Genomic DNA, 27,830 nt, shown 5'->3' with positions numbered 1-27,830 from the left:
GGTTAAAAAAAAAACTGATAGCCAGTGGCTTGCTAGCAGCACTACCACGGCCCAATGGTGGCTGCAGCCTACAAGTTGAAAACCACTGCCCTAGAGAATAGCTGTATTCCTAGCTGTTTCACTATATAAAGAACAAAGCGTCACCACCACTGTCTATGTTGGGACATTCTTGAGAATGGCTGAACCCCCAGTTAGTTAGTTGCTCACTTTTGCTCATTTCGGAAATACGTCACGTTAAGTGTGCAGTTAAGCCACAAAACTCGAGTCTGGACTTTGGGGCAGGCCGTTGGACTGTCATTCACTATGTGCCAGTGTCGATTTAAGACACAGCTACGTCTCAAACCACACACTTTTATACATTACATTCTACACTAATGAATGCACCTCCAACGGTGGTGGACTATTATTTTACACACTTTTTAGTGGTGTAGTATGAGGTTTGGGACGCAACCACAGCCTTCCACTAAGTGGCGCTCCATCCGGGTCTTCCGTCCTCATGATGCCTGCGTGATGACGTTTCAGGAATGGCGGCGCTGCTGAGCGGAGGAGCCCGAAACTTTACTAACAAACACATCAGCGCATTTTTAACAAAACTCGACATTTCCGCAGACGCCTCGCTCCGTCGCTGAATAGAGAAGGCCCTCGAAAAGACAGGCAGGGTGATATTACTGCGCCGGAAGGGGAAAATAAAACAATAATAATAAATAAAATCACAGCGTCAGCGAATTCAGGAGTTTGATTAGCTGTTAGCCTCTCGCTAGCCTGCTGCTAATAAGCTAACGTTAGAGACTCAGCAGCGTAACAGTCGCTAACAGTGACAGAAAAGCGAAAACAGTCTGTCTTTGGTGTCCGTACATTTCACGGGTGGGGATTTGGAGTGCGCTGAGTAAGTGAAGGAGCGGGATTCGTCTTTGGTTGGGTGTTTTGGTAGCTGTCTGGTTGAGCTAATCTAGGCTAAGCTGAGTTCAGTGACACTGCAGCAGCAGCAGCAGCCCGGTCCGGTCCGGCTCGTCGTTTTGTAGTTCAGCCAGCTGTATGCTACGATGGAGAGTCTGACGTTGAGCGATGTCGAGCAGAAATATTATTCGGATCTGTTTATCTACTGCGATGTGGACAACACCAAGAAAGTGGCGTCCAACGGCAAAGTGCTCGACCTTTTCCGGGCGGCCCAGCTGTCCAACGACGTGGTGCTGCAGGTAAAGCTGCTGAGTTACGAGGCTGGGTGTCATATGCAAGCTCTGCGTGTTATAAACATTTTATTACAGGCTGCTTTTCACGAAGCTAAAGTCAGCTTTTTATTCGAATTTTCCCGTTCCACCTTAAATGGGCAGTTACATGGTGCCTCAGGCGCCAGAATGTAACTGCTGCACCATTTAAGGTGGAGCGGAAAAAATTCGAATAGGAAGCCAACTTAAGCCTCGTCTGCTTTTCTGCATTTGCTGTCATCTACAGATCTGTCTGTTCTGTGCAGCTGCTTGCTTGTTAGCTGGGTTACTTTCATTTGATTAACGTTAGCTAACCTACACACTTAAAAAAGATGGTTCTTCAAGGGTTCTTTAGGAAAGGCAGTGGTTCTGTGTAGAACAATGAGTTTTATATACAGTTGTTTTCATGCTTAAATTGATCTTTCCATGCTGAAATGGTTCTTCAGATCGTTAGAGATTGTGTTGTATATGGTTCTATAAAACACCAAAAGGGTTCTGCTGTTGTTATGATGTCAAGCCTGTAACAATAGAAGAACCCTTTTTTTGCTGCCATTTTCAAAAAGATTCTATAAAGAATCATATGCAGCACGTTGTTCATCAGTCTGAATAACCATTTTATCTTGCAGAGAACCATTTAAGAGCAAAATGGTTCTAAATAGTAGCATTGCCTTAGCCCTTGAAGAACCATCTTTTTTAGGTGTGATCGAGAACACGCCTTATCGTGTATAACTGTTAGCTGTGGTGTTCTCTTAGAGAGTTACTGTCTGCATACATGGCTTTGCTATTCAACACAGCCTGATAACATCTAACAGCTGTCACAGCTGGTTAAACATGCTTATGATAATAAAAATAATTGAATTGAATCATGATTACGTTTATTTTATTATGGAATGAATCATTTCATAAAGGACTAGTCAGATTTTTACAGATATTTACATATTTGGCTTATTACATGTGCTTTATTTGTCAGATATTACCATGTACTTTACTGTGCAGAAGCCAAGGAATTTGTGTGAAGTCATTTATCTCAGCAGAAAGTGAGTTGTTTGGACAAAAACACTATATAATGTTAGAATGAAAACGAATAAACAAATGTAGTCAAACATAAAAATGTTTTGTGTTTAATAAGTTATTAATATGTTGGTTAGAAGATAGCCAACAAGTTAGAAGAGCACAGATGTGATTCCTGACTCTTCGCTGCCCTCCAGCCATCTCACGGATTTGTTAAATTCCATCAGCAGCACTTGATTTAATATTTTGAAGGAAGGATTCAACACAGCCTGATAACATCTAACAACTGTCACAGCTGGTTAAACACACTTATGATAATTCACAACTGTGCTGGACTTATCACATCGCTTCAATGCACTGGATATCTAGAGTAGATCATGTAAACTAGCTGAATAAATACAAAGCTGTTCTGTGCCATTTTTGTCTAACACAAGTTCCTTAACTAATGTTTGGAAGGCTTTACCCAATGAATGCTACTTGACTGTTGTTGTTTCTTATAAATGGGCCATTATGGTGAACTCTTGGTAAAAGCTTAACTAAATAAAGTGATGATAGAGCACAATGCATGGTCATAATACTGTCTTCAACTTGTGGGATTTACTGTTTACTTTTTGAATAGTAGGGGTGCACCATACTGTTACAATCCTATCAAAATCAGCAGATAATTGCTTAAAAAAGAAAGATTAGCATTAGACACAAGTTTATATTTGACCAATATTTGAAACTGATTTATTGTGCATGAGAAGAGCAGAAGCTAGTGAGCTAAAATGTCATATTTTATTCTACTCATTTTCATGCATTTTTATTTGTAAATAAATGGTAGTCAAGTATTATTTTTCCATAATGCTAATTCACATAAATGTGGTCCTAATTTCTACATTTTACAAATGTTTTTGAGTAAATGAAAAACATTGACTATCTGCATTGACTCAATTCCCGATATGCTTCTATTTTACTTTCCCTTGCTGTTGGACCAAAATCTTGTATCTCTAATATAGGAACTGTACAGAAGAAGGGAAAAACATCCTTAATTTTTATTGTAAGTTAATGTGAAAAGATTTTATTCCAAGTCATTTTAGTTCATTTCTATTGCTCAAATGTTGATAGAATGTAAAAGGCACCTGGAATTTTCAGATTATGTAAAATTTATATGTATATAAATTTCTGCGAAAATGGGGATTCAGGTTTTTGTTCTGACACAATTATTCAGTACATACATAACTTAGTTGTTACAGCTTTTCTTCCTGCAACAAATTATAATACATCATCAGTTTATTGTTCATCTGAGTCTTGTTTGCTGTCTTGATTCTTTCTCATTAATGTAATGTTTGCTTGTCATTCTTAAATGAATTCTGTGGGGCTGAAATTTAAATTAAAATATCATTTCCTCACTAGATAGTTGAGAAACACATGAGCAGCGATCTTGTGAGGGCTTTCTTATGCTTGACATTACAACATTAGTGGTTATGGAGTGGTTTGCCAAAGCTGTGTGTGAACCTGTATCTAAAGGGGCGTGTCTCTGTGTCGTGCAAACTTTATACTTTTGATCCTGATGATCTGAGATAGAGGCTTCATCTGAGTATTACAGATGTGCTTAGGTATCCTTGATTCTTTTTTAAGGGGAGTAAAGGTTCTGACTTGTTTCTGTTGTTTCAGATTACTGAACTCTGTGGTGCCACCCGGCTTGGCCACTTTGGTCGGAGTCAGTTCTACATTGCGTTGAAACTCATTGCAATAGCCCAGTCTGGACTGCCCCTTCGTGTAGAGAGCCTAAACAGCGGTAAGCAAAGTCAGGTTTTCTGCGAATCATTAAAGATGCCTGTCAAGCTTGTCTATGTGATTCAGTGTTATTTTGCCTTTTCGAAATAAACTTTATTGAGTTCTACTGACTGCAGAAAAAGCTCAGTCAGTAAAGATTATGTAGGATTACGTAAAGCTGCTCCTCAAATTCATAATTTAATTCCACCCCACCGTTACTGAAAAACTGTCACAAGAATTGTGGTCTGCACTGATGCTTCAGCTTAACTACAGTTTCTTAGATGTGTTTCTGTTGTCAAAATGCAAAAGTCTGTGTTGTCTCCTCTGCAGTGTTTTCAGTCACTAGCTCTTAAAGTCTGTGTTCAGGATATGGGGAAATGACTAGTTTCATAGATGAGAAGGAATGAAAAGCGGGTGGCCATGTAAATAAGCAGGAAATAAGGACATCCCTGCAGGCCTGGAGATACTGTAAGAGAATGGAAACTGAGTCAACAGGAAATTGCAAAAAGGGGCCCTGAAGCACAGATACACTTTAGAAGGACTGTTTCCTCTGCTGCCTTTAAAATTAACCATAGTAGCGTGAAAGGCATCGAAGACTCTTGTCTCATTAGCTTTGTGTACGTCTTGTGATTATGCTAAGCAATGGGGTTGGAAAGTTACTAACCTATGGCCGGATGCATCAGTGTTTTGATGCATCAGTGCCTTGTTATGCATGAACTTGAGGGTGGCGATTCAACTTCATTCATTTTGTAATGTTAGAATCAGTTAGAATAATATTCATTAAAACATTTTTTGGACCAAATTAAATTTTTGGGGATATTTTCATGTATAAAACTGCAATAACACCCAACAATCTTGGTGGATTGTTTTATTATCAGAAATGCACTACTGTGCATATAGTTCCTCTATTTATATTTGTCTGTTCAGCCTATTTTTAAAACTTCTTCTGATTGCCGTACCAAAATAATTGAAATGAATCTTGATGAAATTTGATTTCATTGGATGATGAATCATCTCATAAAGGACCAATCAGATTTTTACAGATAATTAGTTATTTGGCTTATTATGACTACTTTATTTGTCAGGTATTACCATGTACAGTACTGTGCAAAAGCCAAGAAAATTATTTAAAACTATTTATCTCAGCAGAAAGTGTGTGGCCAGTAAAACACTATATAACATTAGAATAAAGACAAATAAACAGAAATACAGTGAAACATAAGAATGTTTTATTTTTAGTAAGTTATTAATGTGTTGATTGGAGGAATATAGTTTGAAGAGCATCGATTTAATCCTGACTTCTCATTGCGCCCTAGCCATCTCATGGATTTGTGAAATTCCATCAGCAGCACCTGATTTAATTTATTGAAGGATTGATTTGATAGACAAGGTATTGAATGGTAACTAACTAGTGGACTTCCTTAAGGAAAGCTTTGAAAATGGTTAAACACTCACATCAAAATACAATGTTCTGTTTATTTGTATTTAAACACATAAATGCTTACTGCTTAGACAAAGAGCTTTCAGCTTCGTTTTCTCAGATCGTTTTCTCTAATGTACTGTATTGCTCTACTGTGCTTGGTTTTGCAGTGAAAGACTTGCCCCTCCCGCGCTTTGTGATGGGCAAGAATGAACAGGAGGCCAGGCACACGGCCATGTATCCGGACACGGAGAACCAGGGGCCATACTCTAGTGTGATCCCCAGGCCCCCTGGCAGAGTCCAGCCCAAAAAAGTGTCCGCTCATGAGGTCATCCAGCCCTGTGTGCCCACCGTCGATCCTCAGGTCGGTGGACTGTTCATCTACAAACTACTCACATCTTTGCTACTGACGTCACCCCAGTTCTCTGTTAGTCACAACTGCAAGCTTCTACATTCTGCCACTAGATGTTCAGGATGTTCTGCCAAAACCTGTGTATTGACTGCGTGAGAGATTTCCGTATAAACAAAAAATGTTTTTGGGCAGATAAACCTAGCCCTGCAGTGACTTTCTCAAGAACCTGCCACTATTGAAAATGTTTGTGCTAGGGCTGCACGACATATTGTGAATTATTATGGCAATATTGCAGGCTGATTAACTTCAGATGTTCCAGATATGTTTCCTTGGTTGATTGAATGAATAGAATCCAACCAATTTAAATATGTTAAAATGTTGCAGGCAAGGTGTGTTTTTAGTGATATTGTTAGTGTGTAATTAGGTCTCTTGTCAGTTGAACACCACTACTCAATTAAAAAAAGAGATCACTGATTTAAACGTAGCTTGTTGATGAATCGGCATTGATTACTTAGTAACTTGTCTGATCTTAAATTATTCTGCTGGCGTCTGTCTCACAAAGCAGGGAAACTTTAAGATTAGTTTGATCGAACCTTGGATTTTTTTTTTTTTTTATGGTGGATCCTTTTTTCACCTGACAACATCGCCACTTATGCTACACACAAAACCTTCTCCAGGACAGGTTACATTTGGGATTTCTGATCATAAACAGTTGCTGAAACAATTAGGGACAATGGAGGTGGAACCCTCCCATCACTTTTTTTTGTTTATGACACTTGTGGCGTCGGCCATGTGAAGAATATTGTTTTTCTTGTTTCTTTTTTTTTAATCATACTAAATAAATAGAATAAGAAGAATAAAAGGCAGTTATTATTCCAATAAGCAGTCGTGATACTGTTGTTTTTTTAGTGCTTTAGTGATAAATGCTTTGCTTTCCACATATCTCTACAAATTTCTTCTTCCTTCTTTGAGAAATAAGGCACTCGACTTCTCCTTGTGTTTTACCACATTCTTTCGTGTGCATGCATGTGAAGATTAATCCTAGTTTAAGTATCTAATCCTGGGTTAACAGAGAAAGCTGCCTACATAAAATAAGTTAACTGTAGTTCTATGTTTCAGGTCTTATGAAGCTGAAACTTAGTCAGGAACCCTGTCTAGGTTAAGCTAACTTCATGAGACAGGCTCTGATCTTATAGAAAGAAAGATTGACAAATTCATTTATATTCATTTATAGGCTGCATAGGGTATTTAGAACTTTTTATTTCGATAATGAAGGCTTTTTTAAGGGTCTCTAGTTTATCTTATTCCAGTAATGTATTTTGTCTTTGAAAGGCTGTGCTTGGTTTGTTATTGTTAAGCAGATTCCTTTTTTTATTGTTTGGCCTAATCTCTCATTACTCTGTTAATCTAGTAATCTAGTAATAATTGGTAGATTGCTCAAAGCAATAGTGACAGCCCAAATCATTATTTTGGTCAATTTTTTTGGTCAATATACTCGATATCCAGCCCTTGTTTATGTTCTTTCTGTTTGTATCACATGTCAGTTTCGAATGAATCTGCTCTGTAAAGTGAGTGTTTCTGGTAATTTCACACCACACCCAACAGAGTTCCTGGTTTGGGTGTATGTCCTTGCAAAAGGCATGGATGATGATGATGTGATAATTGTTGTTCTATCTCTCTCTGACCCCAGCCAGACACCACGTCTCCTGTAGTCTCCCCTCATCAGTCCCCGCCCACCTCACCCCACGCATGGAGAAAGCACAAGCGGCAGGCCAGCGGCGGTGCTGTGGAACGACAGCCTGCAGTGGCAGGAGCCGTGTGGCCACCTTTTAGAGAAGCACAATCAGGTACTCACCGACAAAGAGGAGCACAGAGCTCCTTCTGTCTTTCTGGCAATGGATGCACACTGCTGTTAAAAAGTTTGGAATCAAGTGTATTATTAGTATTTTTGATATATACAATAATGACATACACAGTATATTTAAATATGATAAACTAGACACCAAATGACCCAAAAGTATTACTAGATTTTTTCAAAATTCCAAGTATTTTGGGTTTGAAATTTTTAATGATAATATAATGTCATTATTTAATTATCTGCCTCAGGAGTTGATCAACATATTGGAAAATGCTGGATGTTATCTCACCATAACGTTCCCAAATCAGTGTGGTTTTTTAGTCTTTTTAGCAACATGTGCATACCTAATAAATGAATTTATTTTACAGTCTTACAGATTTTTTACTAGCTATGTGAAAGCTATGAAGCGCACAGCCCTAGTAGATTAGAACATTTTATACATTTATCTGCAACCAGATCTTTCGCTTATGATGGTATTCCACCAATTTTTCAATATTTCTGCATAATTCAGTCGTTGAGTTCAGTAAATAAAGTCATCCAGGGTAGTTTGGTGTGAAATGGTTCATTGACCACCATTTGTATTCTGATATTTTATAGTAACGCTGTTTGCTATCTGGTGTCGACCAGAGGAGGATGGGTTCCCCTTTTGAGGCTTGGTTCCTCTCAAGGTTTCTTCCTTTTGCTCTTAGGGAGTTTTTCCTTGCCACTGTCACCATTGGTGACGCTTATGGCGGCTTGGACCCAGATTTTTCTGTAAAGCTGCTTTGTGACAACACCTGGTGTAAAAAGCGCTATATAAATAAACTTTGACTTGACTTGATTATAGAGAAACTTACCAACTCTAGCTCTGACTTTGTTTACAGTCGTGTTCATAGGAACCAGGGCTCACAGTGCATATCTAAAACACAAATAAAGCAACTTTGTTTACTTTCCAAAAGCACCAGGGAACCCACACGTTTTATGAGTTTTCATATGTAGTGCTGATAATGGTGGTAAATCTAAAAAAGAAAAAAAAATCCTTGGGGTCTGCCTTTCAGCACTCTGCATGTTTCTCTCCACCATGAATAGGTTTAGAAAGTTATATTTAAGACCAGAACCCTCTGTCTCAGATATCAAGTAGAGTATTCTGAACTATCAAGAAATAACTTTCTGTGATGGAGCTTTTAGAGGCAATCAACTCCGCAGATGTCTGGTTCCTATCACCACCATTTTGACTTCCAGACTGGCATCATATTTAATTTTTTTGCTCAAACCTCATATATATATATATATATATATATATATATATATATATATATATATATATATATATATATATATATACATATATGAAAATGTAGGTGCCTCTACATCCTGATATTTATATACAATTACACTTTTATTATTATTATTATTATTGTTATTATTATTTAAAATGTTATTATAATAAAAGCTGTGTTCTGTGTCTCAGATAAAATCTACAAATACCAATGTGGTGCACTTACCAGATCAAATTTCTGTGAGGTCAGAGTTATAGCTAAAAGCTAGCTATAACTATCATTAGTAGTGGGAAATATACTGGTTCTGGTATGAAATTCTTCTAAAGGTATGAGTTTTGTCATTACTTTTATACCGGTACGCCACAAATAAGCACTAATGACGCGACATACATAAAGTGCAAAATAAAGTTAGAGCAGTTTGTTGTTGAAGGAGCAAATATCAGATTATAATGAGTTAATAAGTTAACTCACTTGGCCAGCTGATTAAGGCGACTGTGCGGTCTCGGGTTACAAGCTGAAAGGCTTTGCAGCTTCTTGGCAAATACTGAGTGTGAGTGGTTTTCACTATTAACTACTGTTACATGCAACTTTAATGCAACTTTTCATCATACCCTTTTCTGCCCACAAAACAGGTCCGGTGACAGGTGATGGGCTTTGGTCTGCACACTCTCCTCCTCCGGTTCAGGAAAGCTGGGTCAGTTTTACTGACACTCCTCCCTCCAGCACACTTCCAGCAATGCATCCCTCTTCTGCTCAGGTACAGTAACGTCCACCTGTTTATAAAGCTCCTGTGTTATGGGTATCTGCTTTCATGAACAGGTCAGCCCAACTTGGTTCAATATTTGTTGAGCCAAGACAGGGTAGACCTTTTTACAGATACCTGTAGCAAACAAAGCAAGTATCCATGGGAGCTGAGCAAATGTTTACATATGAAACAATTCGTAACTTTGCTGTGGTCTCCTGATCCTAAGCTGTTTTATTTGTTACTTATCCATTGTCCAACACCAGATTCTGTGGTCTCTCTTATAGTTTAGAGTCTTTATTGCTGTTTTTGGTGTTTCAGAATGGATTGAGCACTGCTTTAAATGCTTTATGACACCATAACATACTGTTTTTATCCTCGTTATGAGCTAAATTTGTTCCGGTTTATTTTCCTACTGCTTCTGTACTATCGCTGACTATAGGAGAGCACAACAGTACGAACAGTGGCATCAGCTGCTACTACAAATGAAATCCAAAGACAGGCCAGTGGCTATGATGACCCCTGGAAAATCACAGAAGAGCAAAGACAGTATTACATTAATCAGTTCAAAACTATTCAGCCTGATCTGACAGGTTTTATTCCTGGTGAGTACATCCTGAAATTGTCTCTTTCTATTAGGGCTGCATAATATATCTTATTTAAATTGTCTTCATGATATTGACCTTTGCAATACAGATATTGCATATGGTGACAAAATACAAATGAGGCCTCTAACCAGTCAATGTTTTTTTGTTCCAGGTAAATTTCCGCGGGTATTTTGTTGAGGGTTTCTGTGGACAGATTCCCATTTAGCTGTCAAATTAAATTTAGACAAGCAACAGAAAAACGAAATGTGATAATAATAATTATAATAATAATAATAATAATAATAATAATGAGAATAACAACCAGCACAAAATTCTCTACATTGCTTTTGTAAAAACACTTCAGGGACATATAGAGAGAGTTTATAGACAAATTTTTAATGATGAGCAAAAGACTTTTGTGATCATGTACAAACGTCTTTCAAAAAAAAGTTCAGACCCTATATTTAATTGAAAACAGTATAAAGACAACATATCAAATGTTGAAATGTTGTAGCTGTTTTTCAATTTCAACATTTCCCATGTTGTCTTTGTACTAGTTTAAATTAAATAGAGGGTTTAAATGATTTGCACGTCATTACATTCTGTTTTTATTTACATTTTGCACAGCATCTCAACTTTTTTGGAAACAGAATTGTACAATGTTGCTTTGCTGGGTTGCTTCCCTGCACAACAAGCACACCCTGAGAACGATTTTTTTCTGAAAAAAATCTGTAAATGCTGACTGAAAGGATGCACTATTCTTCAATAACATGTTTCATCACACTTAAGGTGCTTCTCAGAAGCTTCTAAGCTAGCTATGTCCTTGCTTATGGTTTGGTAGTTTTTGTATGGTTTAGTTGTTGCTATAGATTTGATAAATTGAGCATTTAACGGCTAAAGCTTACCGTGACGTCTGCCTACTGGCTGCTTTTACTGTTGCTTTCTTTTATTGTAGCATATTGTTATTATGATATTAATATCAGTAATGGACTTTGACTTTTTTTATTTAGCTTTATCTGTGTAACAAGCACGATTTAGAGTAAAATGGGCTTGGACTACCCATTTAAAGAAAACGTGCTAAAATACATACTATGAGACAAATATGATTGCTTCTGCGTATCTTTAAGCTGCAGACAGCACGTTTTCTCACATTTAAGTCATTTAACTTGATTGCTAGTGATAGTAAGTGTAGTCTGTCAGCAATCCACGATACTGTCAGTCAGCTCAAGCCTATTGAGTAACTTCATATTGTTTTGTTTAATTTTATGTCAGTATTTACATCATAAAATCTACAGCACACTGTATGCGTATGCGTATGTCTAATATCACCATAATGTTTTTCTTTTTTTTTTCTTTGATAAGATAAAGGTGCTTTTTAATTTCTGCATTAGTAAATTGGTACCTGCTATGGTGTTTCACAGCTATGGCTGGACACGATAAACAAACTTGTGCTTATCCACCTTAACTGAGCATGCTTTTCTGTAAAGTTTGTCAGTTCTTTTCGGTATTTGCCTTTTCCCTCAGGTCAGTATTATTTAGTATGCCAAACTATGCATAAATTGATGCAAACCTAATTAGTAGTGAAATTAATTATATAATAGTCATTAGTGCGTTTTCAGTATATTGCAAAGCGTATTGCAATGGCAACATCTAGCATTGTAGTTGCGATGTCTACTAGAATGTTTTCCATATTGTGCAGCCCTACACTGCATATGTAGATAACTATGAATACGTTTTCATTCATACATTGTGGTGTGAATTTCTGTCTTATCTCAAACTGGTGGATCACTCTTGTTTCAGGCTCTGCTGCAAAGGAGTTTTTTACTAAGTCAAAGCTGCCTATTCTAGAATTGTCTCACATTTGGTAAGTAGCTTTACTGAGATTACTTTGTCCTTCATTGTTTGTGTTCAGCTGGGGTGGCCTTGTTTAAGCCTGTTTGAAAACAGATATAAGACCAAGGGCTTGTACAGCGCATTAGCTACTTTCTGATACTTTTAGGAGTGAGGGCTGTTGTTTCTACTGCACTTTGCAAATTGTTCTTAACTGTTTGTGCTATTCGCCATGTGCACTATCTGCATTACTTTGCCTGCGTCATGCTTTTAAGAGGAAGTTGGCTTCCTGTGAAAACCACAAAGTATACCACCAGTTTGCTCTAAAGTGTTTAATTTGTCTTGTCAACTAAAGCTATACGTCCTTTGTCCTGCAGGGAGCTATCAGATTTTGATAAAGACGGTGCACTGACCCTGGATGAGTTCTGTGCAGCATTTCATCTTGTGGTTGCTAGAAAGAATGGTTATGACCTTCCTGAGAAGCTCCCAGAGAGCCTCATGCCAAAGCTCATTGACCTGGATGACTCAGCAGGTAGGGAGAGCAGAGGAAAAGCCTATTATTGTGAGTCTGGCATCTGTGAAATAAAGGAAGTTATATTTCATAATATATTAGCATGTATTAAAGGAATACGCGAGTGTTTTTCAATCTAATCTCTTGTCACATCTGTATTTGTACAGTCGAATACTATGGACAGTTATTTTCATACAGATTCCTGTGCTTAGGAAAGAAAAGAAATCTGTCAGTTCAAAACTCCCTCGTCATAGAAGACAATGGGACAGTTGTTGAATGCAGGTCTGTGAAACAGACATGAGAAAATGTCTTAGTAAATCTGTTCTATGGAAGTTTTATCCAGTTCTCAAGCAGGAGAGTAAAGAAGTAGTTGTGGTTATCTTTACTTTTCTTGAGATTGTCTGGTGTTCATAGTGATCAGGTGGTGCCTGTGAAAACTGCAAGTCAAGTACCATAAATTTGTTTGTCCCTCTGGAAAGCAGGTCCCATCTCTGAAAGAAGTTATACAAAATTAATCAACTTAAAGTGTAAACTCCAATTTATTAATGACTGTAAGTACTGCACTTAATTAAAATCAAGAGTACTTTTTAGGACCTGCATAAACAAGGGCAAGTTTTAACTCAGCTTGCAGACTTTCTGATTTAAAGTTAATTATTGTGAAGCAGGAATGGACTCCTTATTGGGCCTAGTATTTTTTATCTGAGGTGGACATCTTCATTCAGTATTGCTAATTATTCTGGCTTGATACTTAGAACCCTGAAGAGAGTAAAGGCTGTATTCTGGCACAATATAAATAGTTTTTTATCATGAAGGTAGAACATAAAGCACTGAACCAGTCCTACACTGCAAATGATTTGTTGCCACAATCCCCTCTTGTTCTAAGGCATCAAGCTCACTGCATTTTTTTTACTCTGTTTAATTTCAGTATTTTTAATAACTCGCTAGCTCCTAACTGTCCTGCTTGTTTGAGCTGTTGTGAGTGAATGGCTAGAAGACTTCTTTCTTTTCTAGTTCATGTACAGTTGCACTTTGTGCACAGAAGTAGCAGAGTTCAAACCTTTGCCACAAATAATGGATTGAGGAACAGAATGACATGATCATCTGTGATTTCTGTACAATGTTTTGCAGTTCCATTAAAATGGAAACTAATGGGCCCTACATTTTAAAATGAGGACATCTGAAACACATCATTTATGTGTGTCTGTGTTTTAGGAGTCCCAGAGCCTGCACCTGAGGTGGGCTTCTCTGGTTCCCCAGTGGAGGTGACCCCTAATAAATCCCCCTCCATGCCTTCCCTGAACCAGAACTGGCCTGAACTCAACCAGAGCAATGAGGTTTGGCCTGCTCTACTGCACCCCACTTATAGATCAGTCTGCATCACCTGGATACATAAATGAAAATGCAGTTAATGAAAATTAGTTCTAAACTTTGTGGAAAGAGCGCCATGGTGACTATTTAGACCGTTGTTACAGTAGTCACTTTGTTAGAAGTGTGCAAAACATAAATATGCTTGAATAATTTTGTATTTTATGGAGCTCTACTTGTAACATCCCTTCTTAATAAAAATAACTTAGTAAAGTGTGGCGGCAACTTAGTATGCATTGGAACAAGAGAATTAAGTCATGGCCACAACCTAGTAAGGCATCAGAATAAGATAATTAACTCCTGCTCACAACTTAGTAAGGCATGTTAACAAGAAAATTAAGTTGTGATAGTGAAGTCATGGCCAAAACTTAGTAAGGTGTGACAATGAGATAATTTAGTCATGTCTAAAATTTTGTAAGTTGTGGGAGTGACAGAATTTATGACCGTGATTTATTTTGGTGTGGGAACAACATGATTAAGTTGTCATGGTAAATCGTAGCCATGACTTGGTGAGGTGCAGGAACTAGATAGTAAAGTAATTCCCATGGCTTACTAAGTCATTGCCATGACATAAGTGTCTCATCCAGTGTTTTTAGTAAGTTGTGGCAACACATTAGGATCCTGTTTTAATGCCCTAGCAAGTTGTGGCCCTGCATTATTTTAATTAAAAGGGATGTCACCAGCAGGGCTTCATAGTATTCAGGTGAAACCTTTACTCTTTAAAGGCTAAGGATTTGTTCTTTGCTAATAAGTGTTCTATTATTTCCAAATTACATTTACAATGTACATTGATAAATTTAACACACATTGTTTTCAGAGTGACTTCAAAATGTGCTCTTACAAAGTGCCCAGAAACTTTAGGACTACAGGACTGATCTAGATAGTAAAAGCAATTGTACACAAAAAGTGGTAATATGTTTTTCCTTATAATATCCTATTTGTTGGATTTGGTCATGGTACCACATATCAAGTTTTTGGGAAGCTGTGGGCAGCATTTCCTGTTTTGTCCAGTGAAACTAAGAGATACAGTTGTTTGTAATTGCACCAAAGGGATTTTGTTACAGTACAATGATGTTTTGTTTCTTTGGTGTCATGTATATCTCTTCTTCTCCATCGATTGGAAACTGGAAGCTATAGTTGAACTGTAGGCTCCCAGGTTTTGTTGACATGCTGACATGTCTCTGCTCTGTCTCTCCAGCAGTGGGAGACTTTTAGCGAACGCTCCTCAAGCTCACAAACTCTGACCCAATTTGATTCTAACATTGCACCAGCTGACCCTGTAAGTCAATCACTTAGTGCTCTTTCATGATTAATGGTTTTTCATTAACCCCGTACTCTTGGGATTCTGTCTGGAAAATGCATGTTTTCATTGCAAATTCATCCGCATCAGTGGCCACAATACAATTTTTTTGTTTTGTTTTGTTTTGCTTGCTTAGCTTATGAATTATTCTCTCACACCCTCTCTGTTTGTGTAACTTGGTCTAGGTGGTGACTATTTATGGTTCTGGCAAACTTTCATTTAACAATTTTGAAACAAAAGACAAAGTATTTATAGCTTTGCTGTATTTTTCTTTGTCGCACATTTGGTCTCAAGTGAGCAGTGAACTAAGATACTTTCACTACAGAGAAGACTGATAGATTGATGTTTTTTTTAGGATACAGCAATAGTTCATCCTGTGCCCATCCGTATGACTCCTAGCAAGATTCACATGCAGGAAATGGAGCTGAAGAGAACTGGGAGTGGTAAGGAACTTTGCACATTGTATGTTGAGCATTTTTGTGCCATGAGAAATCTGAGACAGTTATTGACTTGTGTGTTTGTCAATTTTACGGGGGAAGGTTGTGATGCCTCGCTGCCCATGACAAGTGGCCAGTCTTTTGTAATCTAGTGACTCTGCACTTCTTCTTGCAGTGTAGGCAGTTCTGCTACAGAATTTTCTACAGACTGTTTCAGACTGACAAAGTTCTACTGAGGTTATATTTGATGTAATCTGTTTTTTAAATTGCTCTGATTTAATCTGTCTGCATGTCATCATTATGACGTGATTTCTTCACAAGACCGCTGTTATATTATGTTGGATGTTATGAAGTCTGTCCATGTTTTGCCCTCATATGTGCTATTTCATAGCAGTTACTGTAAGGTTTTGATGCATTTTACTGAAAGCTGTCAAAATCCCATCCAATATAATGAAAAATTTTAGCACACTTTGTTTAGAGTTGCCAAGCCAGCCATATATTGAAGGGTAAACGTACTTAAGAATTATTTTGTAGGCTAATAATAAAGGCTAAAAAATCTGTGTTTTACCTCTTGATTTGACAGACCATGCACATCCAACAAGTCCATTAATGCCTAAACCACCTGAACTCTCAGAGGAGAAAAAACTAGCAGCAACTATTAAATTTCCCGGGACCACTGTAGGTAGGTTTACCAAGACAACTGTCAGCTTATTTCAAGATCATACTACTTGACTGGAACCCAGGGCCGCTAAAGATAAATTTACCCAACATACACTGATGTATCTAGACCAACACTGGCTTTCTGTTTTTCTTGCAGGTGATGGTTACAGCAGCTCTGATTCCTTTGCATCTGATCAAGAGCCTATTCCCAGTGCTGTAACTAGACAAAGGTGTGTATTATTTATTACGTATTATTTTTATGGATTACACAATTGCGTGTTATAATTGATTTGTTTTGCTTCTAGCTTTGAAACAAAAGACAGATTCCCCTCAGCTTCTTCAAATTAATTAGCCGTTTTCGCACTTGGACCACAGCCCCATGCGCAGCCCACATTGCTTTTCATGGATTGTTACAGAAGTGGTTAGGGTGAGCAACTGTTGGTGTTGGGTGGTCTATATAGCCCCATGATTAGTCTTCGCAGGACCCCAATTTAATTATCACTGGACCTTTTGCCCCACGTTGCCATAGCTTTTTTTCTGACGTGTGGGTATGTTTGATTTAATAATGCTTTTTTTAATCTTGGTATCGCTTTCTTGTTCTTGTCTTCAAGGGGCTTTTTGTGTGTCTGCAGCACCAGTGAAATATTTGTTAATGTTGACAATTCATTGATTTTGGACTTCTTGACTTACATTAGCCTTCAGCTAAAAGCAGCCAGTAGCTACCTGCACACACTCACAAAGTCAAGTACAGATGTGATGTATGCCAGTATCTTCAAAATTCCATCAAATTTAATGGGAAAATTAAGCCTTTAAAAAAAGTTTGTTATTAAAAATAATATTGTGGGTGAGAACCTCTGCTCTAAGCAGTCAAACAAACTTACCAAAACTCAGGCCACTTCTTAAGGTGGTAGCCATGCGGCTCATTAGTGGTTCTTTTGTGGTCCGAATGATTTGCGCATTGTGAAAATGGAACAACCCTACTCTGCTTCGCATTTTGCTTTAAGGTTAAGATGGGTCTACACTACACGTTTTTTTGCCCGATTTAAACCCCGATTTGCCCCTTGCGATTAAATTTTCACAGTCTGCAGTGATTTTCCAGGTCGGGAGCTCAATCAGAAGCGACTGGTGCAGATGAACGGTTAGCGTGAGAGGAGAAACGAGTGAATATTTAGTCCTCAGATCAAGCTCTGAAGTGATTGGAGGCCCTCCGATAATATCAAACATGTTTGCGAGTCCTGCAGTGTGAGAAGGTCGGAGATTAACTCAGTGAGTGAATCAAATAACAGCCAATCAGAGAGCTAGAAGAGTGTAGAGAAAGGTGAAGAGTTGTGCATTCACAGCACAGAGACAGAGGAGCTGCATGTAAAACACAGGCAGATAAAAGCTGTCATCATGTTTATAAAGTATGGATCCAGGTGGGTAATACTGTAAATAATCTGTTAGCAGGAACTGGTCTGCAGAGGAGGCAAAGTTTATAGATTGAACTTTAAAAGAGGCCATGGGACGGGTGTCCAGCTTATGTGTCTCAGAACATGACGTCTTCCTCTTGCTGGTTCCTTCATACATGTGAAGTATTTTTTCTGCCATCATTTTTAAAGCAATTAAAACACATGCACGCCAGCTGAAAACTCGTCTCACTCTGACTGGACCTCACGTGATGCTTGTTGTCATGGTAACGTCCACACTAAGTGTTACTCTACGCATGCACGTCATTTTGGATCTGAGTAGTGAGCATGTAAACGGAGATTTTCTATCAGATTGTTCAGCAGAGTGTGCATATAGACACCTCAGTCTTAATCTGTAATCAGAATGTATTCAATTGGATTGGCAAAAATCTTTGCATGTAAACACAGCCAGTGTGATATTAGCGTTTCCCAACCCCATTTTAATCCTTAGTTTGTGCTTTCGCTGCACTTAAAAGCACCAACAGGTCCAGTAAGTTCAGCTCTGGTTGTGTCGTGTGATCTGAGAAAATCTGGGGGTTTGAGTTCTTATTCGTAGCTGAAACTTATGTGTGTTATTCTCTCACTTTTCCCTGTCGTCTAGTGTGAGCGTCCTCACAAAAAAAAAGACAAGAACTTCTGTGACAAACTGATATTAAGTTTGTGATGCTCTCCAATTTAGAGATCTTGTAAGATTTTAAAAATCGTGTACTGTATGCCCTGCCTAAAGAGACCGTCAGACAACAACTACCGTACACAGCCAGTTCTCCAGAACTTAGTGTGGTTACTAAAACAACTAATTAGTACTGCTTTTGTGATCTCGCGAAGAAACAGCAGCAGTGATGTATTAATGCAGTAAGCAAGGAGAGACCATATGTTTCAGTGATTTTACTGTGGTTAAAGAATGATGCTAGGTACGCATTTGAGGCAGAAATAATCCCCCGAATTAAAATCACTGCTACAAAGACTTGCTTATTGCTTTTATAAAAGGGTGACAAAAATAATATGCAGTACAATAGAAAATAAAAAATAATTTAGATCAAAAGTGATTCCATGAATAATAGTAACTGTTTAATGATTTTTAATAGCTTTACCCTATTGGAGTATTTAATATCTCACCAATGCTAAAGAGAGTGCCATTTAAAGTTCGCTTATACTGTCACACACTGAGGTCAGTTGAATCTGGTTCACTTTAACAGAACTAAATTTGGTCATTGTTAGCAACGAAGATGTGTGGTTTACATCTGACATTGATGTAGAACATTTTAGATTTCAGTGGACTGTCGTAACTGCTGTGAGAGCTTAGCCATCTGCAAATTCAGTCACAAAAAATACCAGTATCACTTTATGTGAAAACACCCTAAGCTTGCTTTGCTTTTAAAATGAGGTAATGTTGTCTGAAACTACTTTGTCTTATAAAGCCTTGCAAAGAAACCAGTAGAAAGCTTGTAACCCGTTTTTGAAAGACTTAATGATTGTGTGTTTTGTAAGCATTGTGGTGGTGCTTATTTTAACATGGGCATTTTGTTGCAGGTCTCACTCTGGGACGTCTCCTGAAGGACTGAAAGCTGTGGCTCCGCCACCACCCCCTCCACGCCCCCACGCTTCACACTCACGTTCCTCCTCTTTAGACATGAACAGAAACTTTACCACTGTCCCTGCAGGTACACAGATCACTCACATAATACCTTTAAGAGGACACACAGCTTGTCCTTGTGCCTAAAGGAATAGTGCAGTAAAAAATGCTAATGTTATTACATGCGAATGAAGTCATGCTAGCTTGTGATTACCTACTTCTGTTTTTTGTTAGACATGTTATCATTTTCAGTCATTGTGGTTCTGAGGAACTTGCATGTTTTTTTTTGTCTGTTGAATGTTTGCCAGGAGCCCAGCAGCAGGCCGGAGTTGTGGCCTTTCCCCCTGCCGTGCCTCCTCGGCCACTGGCCACACAGGTATACCTCCAAAGTTGACCTGGTTTTGAAGACAAAGAGTGGCGAAATTGTGGTGAAAATAATCGTTCTGAATTCCAAATATGCCATTCATGTGAATCATGTACATTTCATGAGTTTTTCATTTGGGGAAGGGGAGGAGTCGGCTGCCAGTGGAGATTTCTGATATCCTCTTACCACAGCATGGCAGTAGTTCTTGGAGGTTTTAAAATTTTTATAGGACAATGAGAACAGGAGAATAAAAAAAGAGCTGTGTTTCGTGAAGATGGTTTCATTTACAGATATCTGGATTTTTATCTTCAGTAGCTTTCAAAGGGTGGATAAATTATCATTGTTAGCAACCGAGAAGTGTAGTTTGCATCTGGTATTAATGTCGAACACGTTGGTTTCTGTGAACTGTCGGACCTAATAGGAGCTGGAAATGAATTTCCAGCAGGGAAGAACTTTGCCTTCTTTGAGACATCACCATATAAAAGCTGGATAGTGTTTTTTCTATAGCACTACCTATAGAGATGGAGCTTGTTCCACTCATTTATCCCCACTTTGCTCACGCTGTTGGGTTTAGTTCTGCTTCAGTGACGTGGCAGGCTGGGAGTGTTGGACAGACTGATGTCAATCATATGTGCTCGTTTCTCACACTTGTCTGATCAGTGTTTTTTAAGCCATGTTTTATTGCATTTCATTTACAATGTGCTGGATGTTTAATAGAACACAGTTAATTTTAGTATCATAAAAACATTTTGAGTCTTTGAGTAAAGTCTTTGACTTACTAGTTACATTAGCCCTCATAGATCAAGGCCAGAACTAAAGAATGTCTGTCTCCCCCCCAATGCACAGACATCAGTGCCGCATGGGCATCGTTCTGTAGATGGAGATGGTCTTCCGGCTCATGCCAGCACTTCACCCCAGCAGATGCCAGAGCAGCCCAATTTTGCAGACTTCAGTCAGTTCCAGGCCTTTGCTGTGGAGCAGCCTGCAGATGATGGGGAGAAACAGCAGGAGAGTGTGCAGGTTGGGTAAACACCAAATGTCAATTAGCCATTCTATAACCATAGCTTCTTCTACTGAGGAAAAATATGGGTGGTTATATATAAATGTATTGCATGAAGCAAGGTAACTAATACAACTTGCAGCACTTTGAGAGTTAACAGAGTGCAGTGAGTGTATCAATTTATTGAACTATTGCAATCAGGATTTTAATTTTGAGATTTCATTTTTCTCAAGGCTCTTGGTCTGTAAACTGCAAACTAAATCATAATGTGAACGGACACTGAAGTTCAGTTTCAGACAGCAATGATGAATCCACACAGTCCACCCTTCTACTGAAAAGAAACAGTCTGTTGTCTGTGTCTGGGTGCTCATCAGTCAGCACTGGAGAGCTCTGCTGATCATAGCGCCTGAAGCTGCTGCTTTGTTCTGTTTCAGGTTGAGAAATGTGCAGACGCTACTGGGACTATGAGAGTAGTGAAGAGTGAAGCTCAGCCAGAGGAGCGAACTGCAGCCACTGTGAACTCTGTATGTATCTTTCTCTTCACACTTGTATATTCATACATACACACTCTGTCAAGCTGATGTGTTAGTTAATGAAATTTATCTACCTTCCTGTTTTGAAATTTAATTTGCGCTATAAAACTTTTAAAGCACCAGTGCTAAATGCTCAAAGCATTTACGTACAGCACTTGAAACTACTTTCAAATATAAATATGCAGGAAAACTTGAATTATTTTTGTTGTCTGTATTCCACTACTGTCTAAATAGTTCCTTCAGTTTCACTTGTGTGTTCAGTGCGTTTTTGAAAAAAATGGCAATAGTAATTGTTGCAAAATTTGAGCTTTCATGATTCATTAAATCGCCTCCTGAAGAATCGTAATTGATTTGTTGTTAGGTTAGAGATTTACACACCTGATGGCTAGTGCTTTACGGTGACCCTTATGTTTTCCTGCAGGCCAAAGGATCCACTCCCCTTGCTCCTCCTCCTAAACCTGTACGGCGGAGGCTAAAGTCAGAGGATGAGCTCAGGCCTGACATAGAGGACCACCCTCAGAAGTCCGGTGTGGTTGCCTCTGTCCTAGCAACTCAACCTTCAATTCCACGGTATACTCATAAACAGTGTGCCATTTCAAACCTCTCAATCAAAATCATGTTGGCAGTATCTTGTGCTCTTGTGTTTACTGCTCTTTTCCTTTCAAAATAGGTCTGTTGGGAAGGATAAGAAGGCTATCCAAGCTTCCATTAGAAGAAACAAAGAGACAAACACGGTTTTGGCCAGACTCAACAGTGAATTACAGCAGCAGTTAAAGGTGCGTTAGGACAGGTCCTCCAAACAGAAGTACCTTTCACACTCAAAACCCAACCCTCAACTTTTCTTTCTCTGAAAACTGAAAACTCCACTGTAAAAACAGATGTTGTGCTTTGCTGGCCATGAAGCATCGTTATTGCGCTAGTCTTAGTCTTGGACGCTCCGTTTCTTTGGGGGCGGAGCATCTAAGGCTGAGACTACTGCAATAATGATCTTTTCCATACTGCTGGCCACAACTCTTGCTTCCTGATTGGCATCCATGTACGCTTACCACCATGCAGTGTTTATCATTCATACAGGAAACAGTTTTCTTTTTTCAGCTAAATTGTAGTAGCAATAGCAAGCAGGTGCGTGCACTGGACGTTGTAATGAAATATGAGCCTTTTAGAGCAAGTGTGGGATTTTCACAATCACTTCCCATTACGTTCTGCGCCAAAACAGCAGACTGTGATTTATCGTTTTTTCATGTCAAGTTCACGTTGTGCTGTGAAAAGCATCAGACTCAGGCTTGCGAGACTACTTTTTGCTTGCATGCAGGGTAGATTTTTGCCTCTTCTTCCTAAAATCATATACAAAATACACTCACACAGCACTTTCACTCACAAAACTAATTTAAACATTTTAGCTATAAAATAAGCTTCACTGAAACGTTCTGCTTTGCTGGCTGTAATCTAGATACCTTTGTATTTCCCAGTAATGTATCAGCCTCTATTCACCCATGAGCCCTAATGATAATTACAAGAGTTTTGTATCGGGTCTCATGCAGCTGAAATTGCTGTGTCAGCCTAACCAGGATTTTTAGGCTCAGGCTTGTGTTCACACTCAACCCATTTCTCATTAAATTACCCTTAAATAACTTGGTAAAAGTGCATTTGTAAAAGGGATTATACACAGTAAGCAAGTTATTTTCCTCTAGATGTGGGCTAGCTGGCATGTTAGAGCTAAAATGTGGACTGTGTGGATGACAAGATTGACCGAATTTCAAAGTCTCTGGTTTAAGATATTCTTGATTGTGAGTATAGGTACACTTACACCAGCAATGCTGCTGTGCAATTCAACTATTGCAATACTGAGAATTATTTTTACATGAATAATATCTGATCAGCTGTGCTCTTATGGTGGTCCCTTTCCATTGATAGAAGGCATAGATGAGGTACTGATAAATAATGCAGTAGCAGATGGGCTACAGTCAGTAATTTTAAACTTACACAGTGCAATTATATGGTAGGCATTTCTGGTAAGACAGTAAGGATACAAAATAGTTGTAAACAGACGACTCAGTGTAGTGTAAAGTACAATTTGGACAGGATTAGTTGTACGTGAGGAGGCTGGATCATGTCAAAAGATTCCTGATATCCAGAACAGCAGCATGCTGGATTTTAATGCAGTGCTGTCTGAGGTGTTAAACGTCATGGGCAATCAGTTGTGGTATTCAGTCTTTTTTTATACACACAGATTTCTCTGGATTCATGGAAGCATATGGATTTTGATATTATGCACCATAGAGGCTGAAATACCTACAATCCTTGCAGGTCCTCGTTGCAAGGACTGTAGGTATTTCAGCTTGCTGTTCTTAAACTGTTGACATTTTTTGGCAAAGTAGTGAGCCAAAACCCATCCTCACTCATAAAGGACTTTCCTGTATGTTCCTTTAATACTCAAAGCATGATTGCCTCAGCTGTTTGAGTTTTTTTTGAGTGTTCCTAGTCCAAAATTGCATCAATTTCTGAATGTGTATATTTACAAAAAACAATTAGGTTGATAAGACATTAAATATCTTGTCTTTGATCTGTTTTTGTCTAAATACAGGTCAAATTGGATTTACAAATCACAGCTTTCTGTTTTTGTATGTGTTTCACATACTGTCCTAACTTTGTAGAATTAGGTTTGTAATTTTACCACAGCACATCTAATGTTTATGAACGATTCACAGAAGATAAGTAACACCTGAACTCTGCTACATAACATTGACATAGCCATGCTGTAAACATGTCATGCAGATGTCATGTGCTGTCAGGGGTTGTTATTACAAATTTTCTTTAGTAATATAACAGATTCAGGTTACTGTTAATGGTAATTGACCTAACAAATGATTTTTTGCTAAATGTACTCTAATTAGCTGTCATGATATCAGACATAAACATCTGTTGTGCCAATCAATAGTAAAACCAACTAACCCTATAATATTACTGAACATAATCTGTTATGACCATCTTCATATGAATTACAGAGGTGGGTATGGCTATTTCATTTATGCACTGCCATAACATTAAGTTCCATACACACCACATTTTGCTGCTCAATAAGTACAAAACATGTCTAAACATTTTATTTAATTGTAATTTAGTTTACCATAACATACATAGTTGTCTTAAGTGAGTGTAATGTTTAATTAGCATTATCATTAACTTGGAACATAGCCAACATCACTGCACAAAATCTGAATTTTTTTTCTGTTGTTTACATGTATTAATGTTCAGAGTTGTACACTTATGGCCTCCATATTAAAGAAAAAATGTGAAAATGACTATTTCACAGGATATGCTGGAATATTTCCCGACATGGCAATTTGCACAGGGTTAATATAACCTGGGGTTATTTCTACAGCTTATTTTTTAGTACATAAAACCATAGGAATCTTTACTGATGTGGGGCACGTAGTGTGTACAAAACTACTGACATTATGGTCACGGATGGGACTCAAGTCACTGACAAATATAATTACGTTGTCCCACCTTCCCATGCAAAGCTAAATCCATCTGAGTAGTACTGAGGTTAATGGCACTTCCTGTTAGAGGTTGTCAGAAGTGTCCTCTAAAACAAGAGCTTTAAAAGTGAATTTGATTTCGCTTTGTTCTGTTGTTTTTCAGGACTTGCTCGAGGAGAGAATATCTTTGGAAGTTCAACTGGAACAGCTGAGACCGTTTTCTCATTTGTAACCACATGAAGGAAGAGCCGTTGAAGTGATCGGAAAAGGTCCAGCGGATCCTCCAGGAGGACGCACATTTCAGCCCTGTATCCCCTCCTCCTGCGCCTGTTGCTCTCCCTCTGCCTGCGTGAGGAGGGAATCTGCTGCTTCCTTCCACATCGCTCTCATGCATCCCATCCTGACCTCAGAGAGGGGATGTTCTGAGAGATAGGGGTAGGAACATAATAGATTTTGGCACTTTGACGAAACAGAGTGTGAGTTGTTGTAAACGTCAGTCCTCTACTGCAAGTCTTCAGCACGGGGTCAGCCACTGCTCTAATGGGGCATAGGGGGCACTGTTCAAAAGCCCCTCACCTGCTTACAATAAGGATGTTGAGGACATGGTAATGCTCCAGCAGATGCAGTGGCACCCCAGTGAGGTTCAGTAATCACTTAGTGTGCTGGTGGGCGGAGTGGAGGACCGATTTTGGGGAGATCATGCTCTGTTTCAGAAGTACGTTAATGAATGAATTGTGCTAGGCACTCATTCATGTTTCTTGTAACCTCTCTAACATGCCAGCGGAGGACACATCTATGCGTGTTTTTGTGTGTATGCGTGTGTGCGTGAGCAACGGTTACAAATATATGGCATAATGCATCAAAGACTGCTCTATTTTCTTCTTTTAACATCTGTGGTATAATGAAATGAGTTTTTCTACCCTGTACAGTCATTGACCCAGTATAACAGAATTTTTGTGGCCCCCTTACACTCATAAGAAAATGTTGCCTGTACTGTGCCTCACATGGTGCACAATCTGAGTGAGTCATGCTTCAGAATCAAGCTTTCCTGTGACATCAGCTATAAATGTGAAACCTGAAATGTAACGCGACTGCACTTTCTTACCCTCGGCTGTCCTTTGTTGGTCTGTTCTTTTTTTTTCCCCACCCTGTAACACTATTTTTTGCATGTTGTTCGTGTTCTTATTTGATATAAAACAGCTCTTAAAATTGAACCACTTGATTTGTATATGTACTATCTTAACTAGTATGACTTTTACGTTGTTATTTGGACTCGTCTCGTTCATTTGTTAGGTGTTGTTTTTTTTGTTTTTGTTTTTGTTTAGTTTTCTCCAACGTTCCTGTTTTCTTTCCCTGCCCTCGAAGCCTTACTCCCGTCGTTCAGGTTTTCACACTAATGTATCCTCCCCCTGTGTTGAATCAAGGTGAGCCTTCTTTTCCTGCTGTTCAGGTCGATGTACTGTATAAGGGGTTTGTTGTATATTGTATGATACACACCTTTTGGTCTCATATGTAAATTTGCATTAATTGCTGACTAACAGCAAATATTCTATTTAATTGCTTATATTATGGCTGTGGGATCATAGATGTTTAACTGCATGGATGTATCTCTGCAGAATGAACTAGCAGCTGTGTGATTTTTACACAAAATAAAAATGGCACAATATTTTAATAACTTTTCCTTGGTTGTGAATTCTGACTATGCTCAAGTGTTTGAGATTTGTTGATATAGAAAGCTCAAGTGGCTGTTGAAAGTGCATTACAGCTGCACTATGTAAGGTTTGGGGATTTGGAGACCTCTCTGGTGGAAATGTGTAATTGCATGCAATGTGCAGAAGAACGTGGCTTGTGCTTCAGACCCCTTCCCCAAGTGGATGAATCTGATGATTGTGAGTGAATTGAAAGAGTACTCAAAGAGAACAAACTTGGTGAGGGACATGTCTTCTGGGGATGTTAGTGAATTATCTACTATTGTCGTCATATGCTGACCAGCCACTTCATTAAATACACCTCCTTGTATCTACACTCAATTTAACAGCTCCATTTATCCTATAGGTGCACTTTGTAGTTTTACAATTACAGACTAGTCCATCTGTTTCTCTGCTTATCCCCCCTTTCACCCTGTTCTTCAGAGGTCAGGACCCCCACAGAGCAGGTATTTATTGGGTGGTGGTTCCATCTCAGCACTGCAGTGACAGACGTGGTGGTGGTGTGTTAGTGTGTGTTGCGCTGGTACAAGTGGATCAGACACAGCAGTGCTGCTGGAGTTTTTAAACACCTCAATGTCACTGCTGGACTGAGAATAGTCCACCAACCAGAAGTATCCAGCCGACAAGTATCCTGTGTCCACTGATGAAGAGACTAGAGGATGACCAACATAAACTGCAGCAGCACATGAGCTATCGTCTCTGACTTTACATCTACAAGGTGGACCAACAAGATAGGAGTATCTAGTAAAGTGGACAGTGAGTGGACACTGTTTACAAGCTCCGGCAGCACTGCTGTGTCCAATTCATACCAGCATAACACACACTAACACTCCAGAAGCAGAACGTGCAATTCATCTTTAACCATACTTCATCATACATCATTTAAAAGACAAAATTCTTGAACTCCTGTGATCTTCAATCAAAATGTAATGACTTCCCCTGCTTCTGAAACATCTTCAGATTTTTCATTACCTCAGAGTGGTGAGCTGGGGGAAGTATTATTAACCAGTAATGTCATATCTCTCCCACCACTGATGGTGAGAAAACTCTCAGCAAGCTCAGAGATCGTCCCTGATACTTTCACTCAGAAATATAGTACAGAAGAAAAATGTGCTGTGATTTCTGACTTGGGTCTACTTTAAAGATGGGTCTGTGTTATTTTGGTTATTTTTGTTGGATTGCATGAATACCTTGATTCATCAGAACACCCACAGAACCTTATCTGGAACTGTGATTGGTCAGGATGCTCACAGCACACAGTAAGTGTTACACCCTTGTGCATTTTGCAGGCTTCTGTATCAGTAAAGCGAATACCAACATTGTGCTGGTGATTAACAGATGACACATTGCGCATTCAAGCTGAGGGCTGTGTATTAGATTCACCTTGTCACCAGCTAAGTATTGCATGTGCTTGCTTTAGTTTTGACAA

General features: G+C 38.7%; 1 protein-coding gene across 2 annotated transcripts; it reads left to right on the top strand.

The window, feature by feature from the left end:
* The first annotated feature begins 508 nt into the window (after positions 1-508).
* reps1 (RALBP1 associated Eps domain containing 1) lies at positions 509-25,990 on the top strand. Of its 2 annotated transcripts, XM_036582134.1 has the most exons (20): positions 509-1,196; positions 3,873-3,996; positions 5,565-5,758; positions 7,437-7,593; positions 9,496-9,620; positions 10,048-10,210; positions 11,993-12,056; positions 12,400-12,554; positions 13,746-13,867; positions 15,097-15,177; positions 15,554-15,641; positions 16,219-16,317; positions 16,453-16,525; positions 19,271-19,401; positions 19,622-19,689; positions 20,524-20,697; positions 21,112-21,201; positions 21,632-21,780; positions 21,881-21,986; positions 24,856-25,990. In XM_036582134.1, exons 1-20 carry the CDS (start codon positions 1,044-1,046, stop codon positions 24,922-24,924), a joined length of 2,385 nt encoding a protein of 794 aa, XP_036438027.1. In that variant the 5' UTR covers positions 509-1,043; the 3' UTR covers positions 24,925-25,990. The 2 variants fall into 2 exon arrangements, with proteins under 2 accessions (XP_036438027.1, XP_036438028.1); XM_036582135.1 differs by lacking the exon at positions 15,097-15,177.
* The last annotated feature ends 1,840 nt before the right edge of the window (positions 25,991-27,830 follow it).

Source organism: Colossoma macropomum, unplaced genomic scaffold, assembly GCF_904425465.1.
Source record: "Colossoma macropomum unplaced genomic scaffold, Colossoma_macropomum, whole genome shotgun sequence".
NCBI classification, from domain to species: domain Eukaryota; kingdom Metazoa; phylum Chordata; class Actinopteri; order Characiformes; family Serrasalmidae; genus Colossoma; species Colossoma macropomum.
Note: the sequence above shows the minus strand (reverse complement) of the source record. Positions and strands in the feature narration are given on the sequence as shown.

Bases quoted from the DNA above. Each gene is read 5' to 3' on its own strand.
- reps1 (XM_036582134.1), top strand. From the start codon at position 1,044: ATGGAGAGTCTGACGTTGAGCGATGTCGAGCAGAAATATTATTCGGAT. The intron at 3,997-5,564 runs GTAAGCAAAGTC...TTGGTTTTGCAG, and splicing joins TGTAGAGAGCCTAAACAGCG to TGAAAGACTTGCCCCTCCCG. The intron at 20,698-21,111 runs GTTGGGTAAACA...GTTCTGTTTCAG, and splicing joins AACAGCAGGAGAGTGTGCAG to GTTGAGAAATGTGCAGACGC.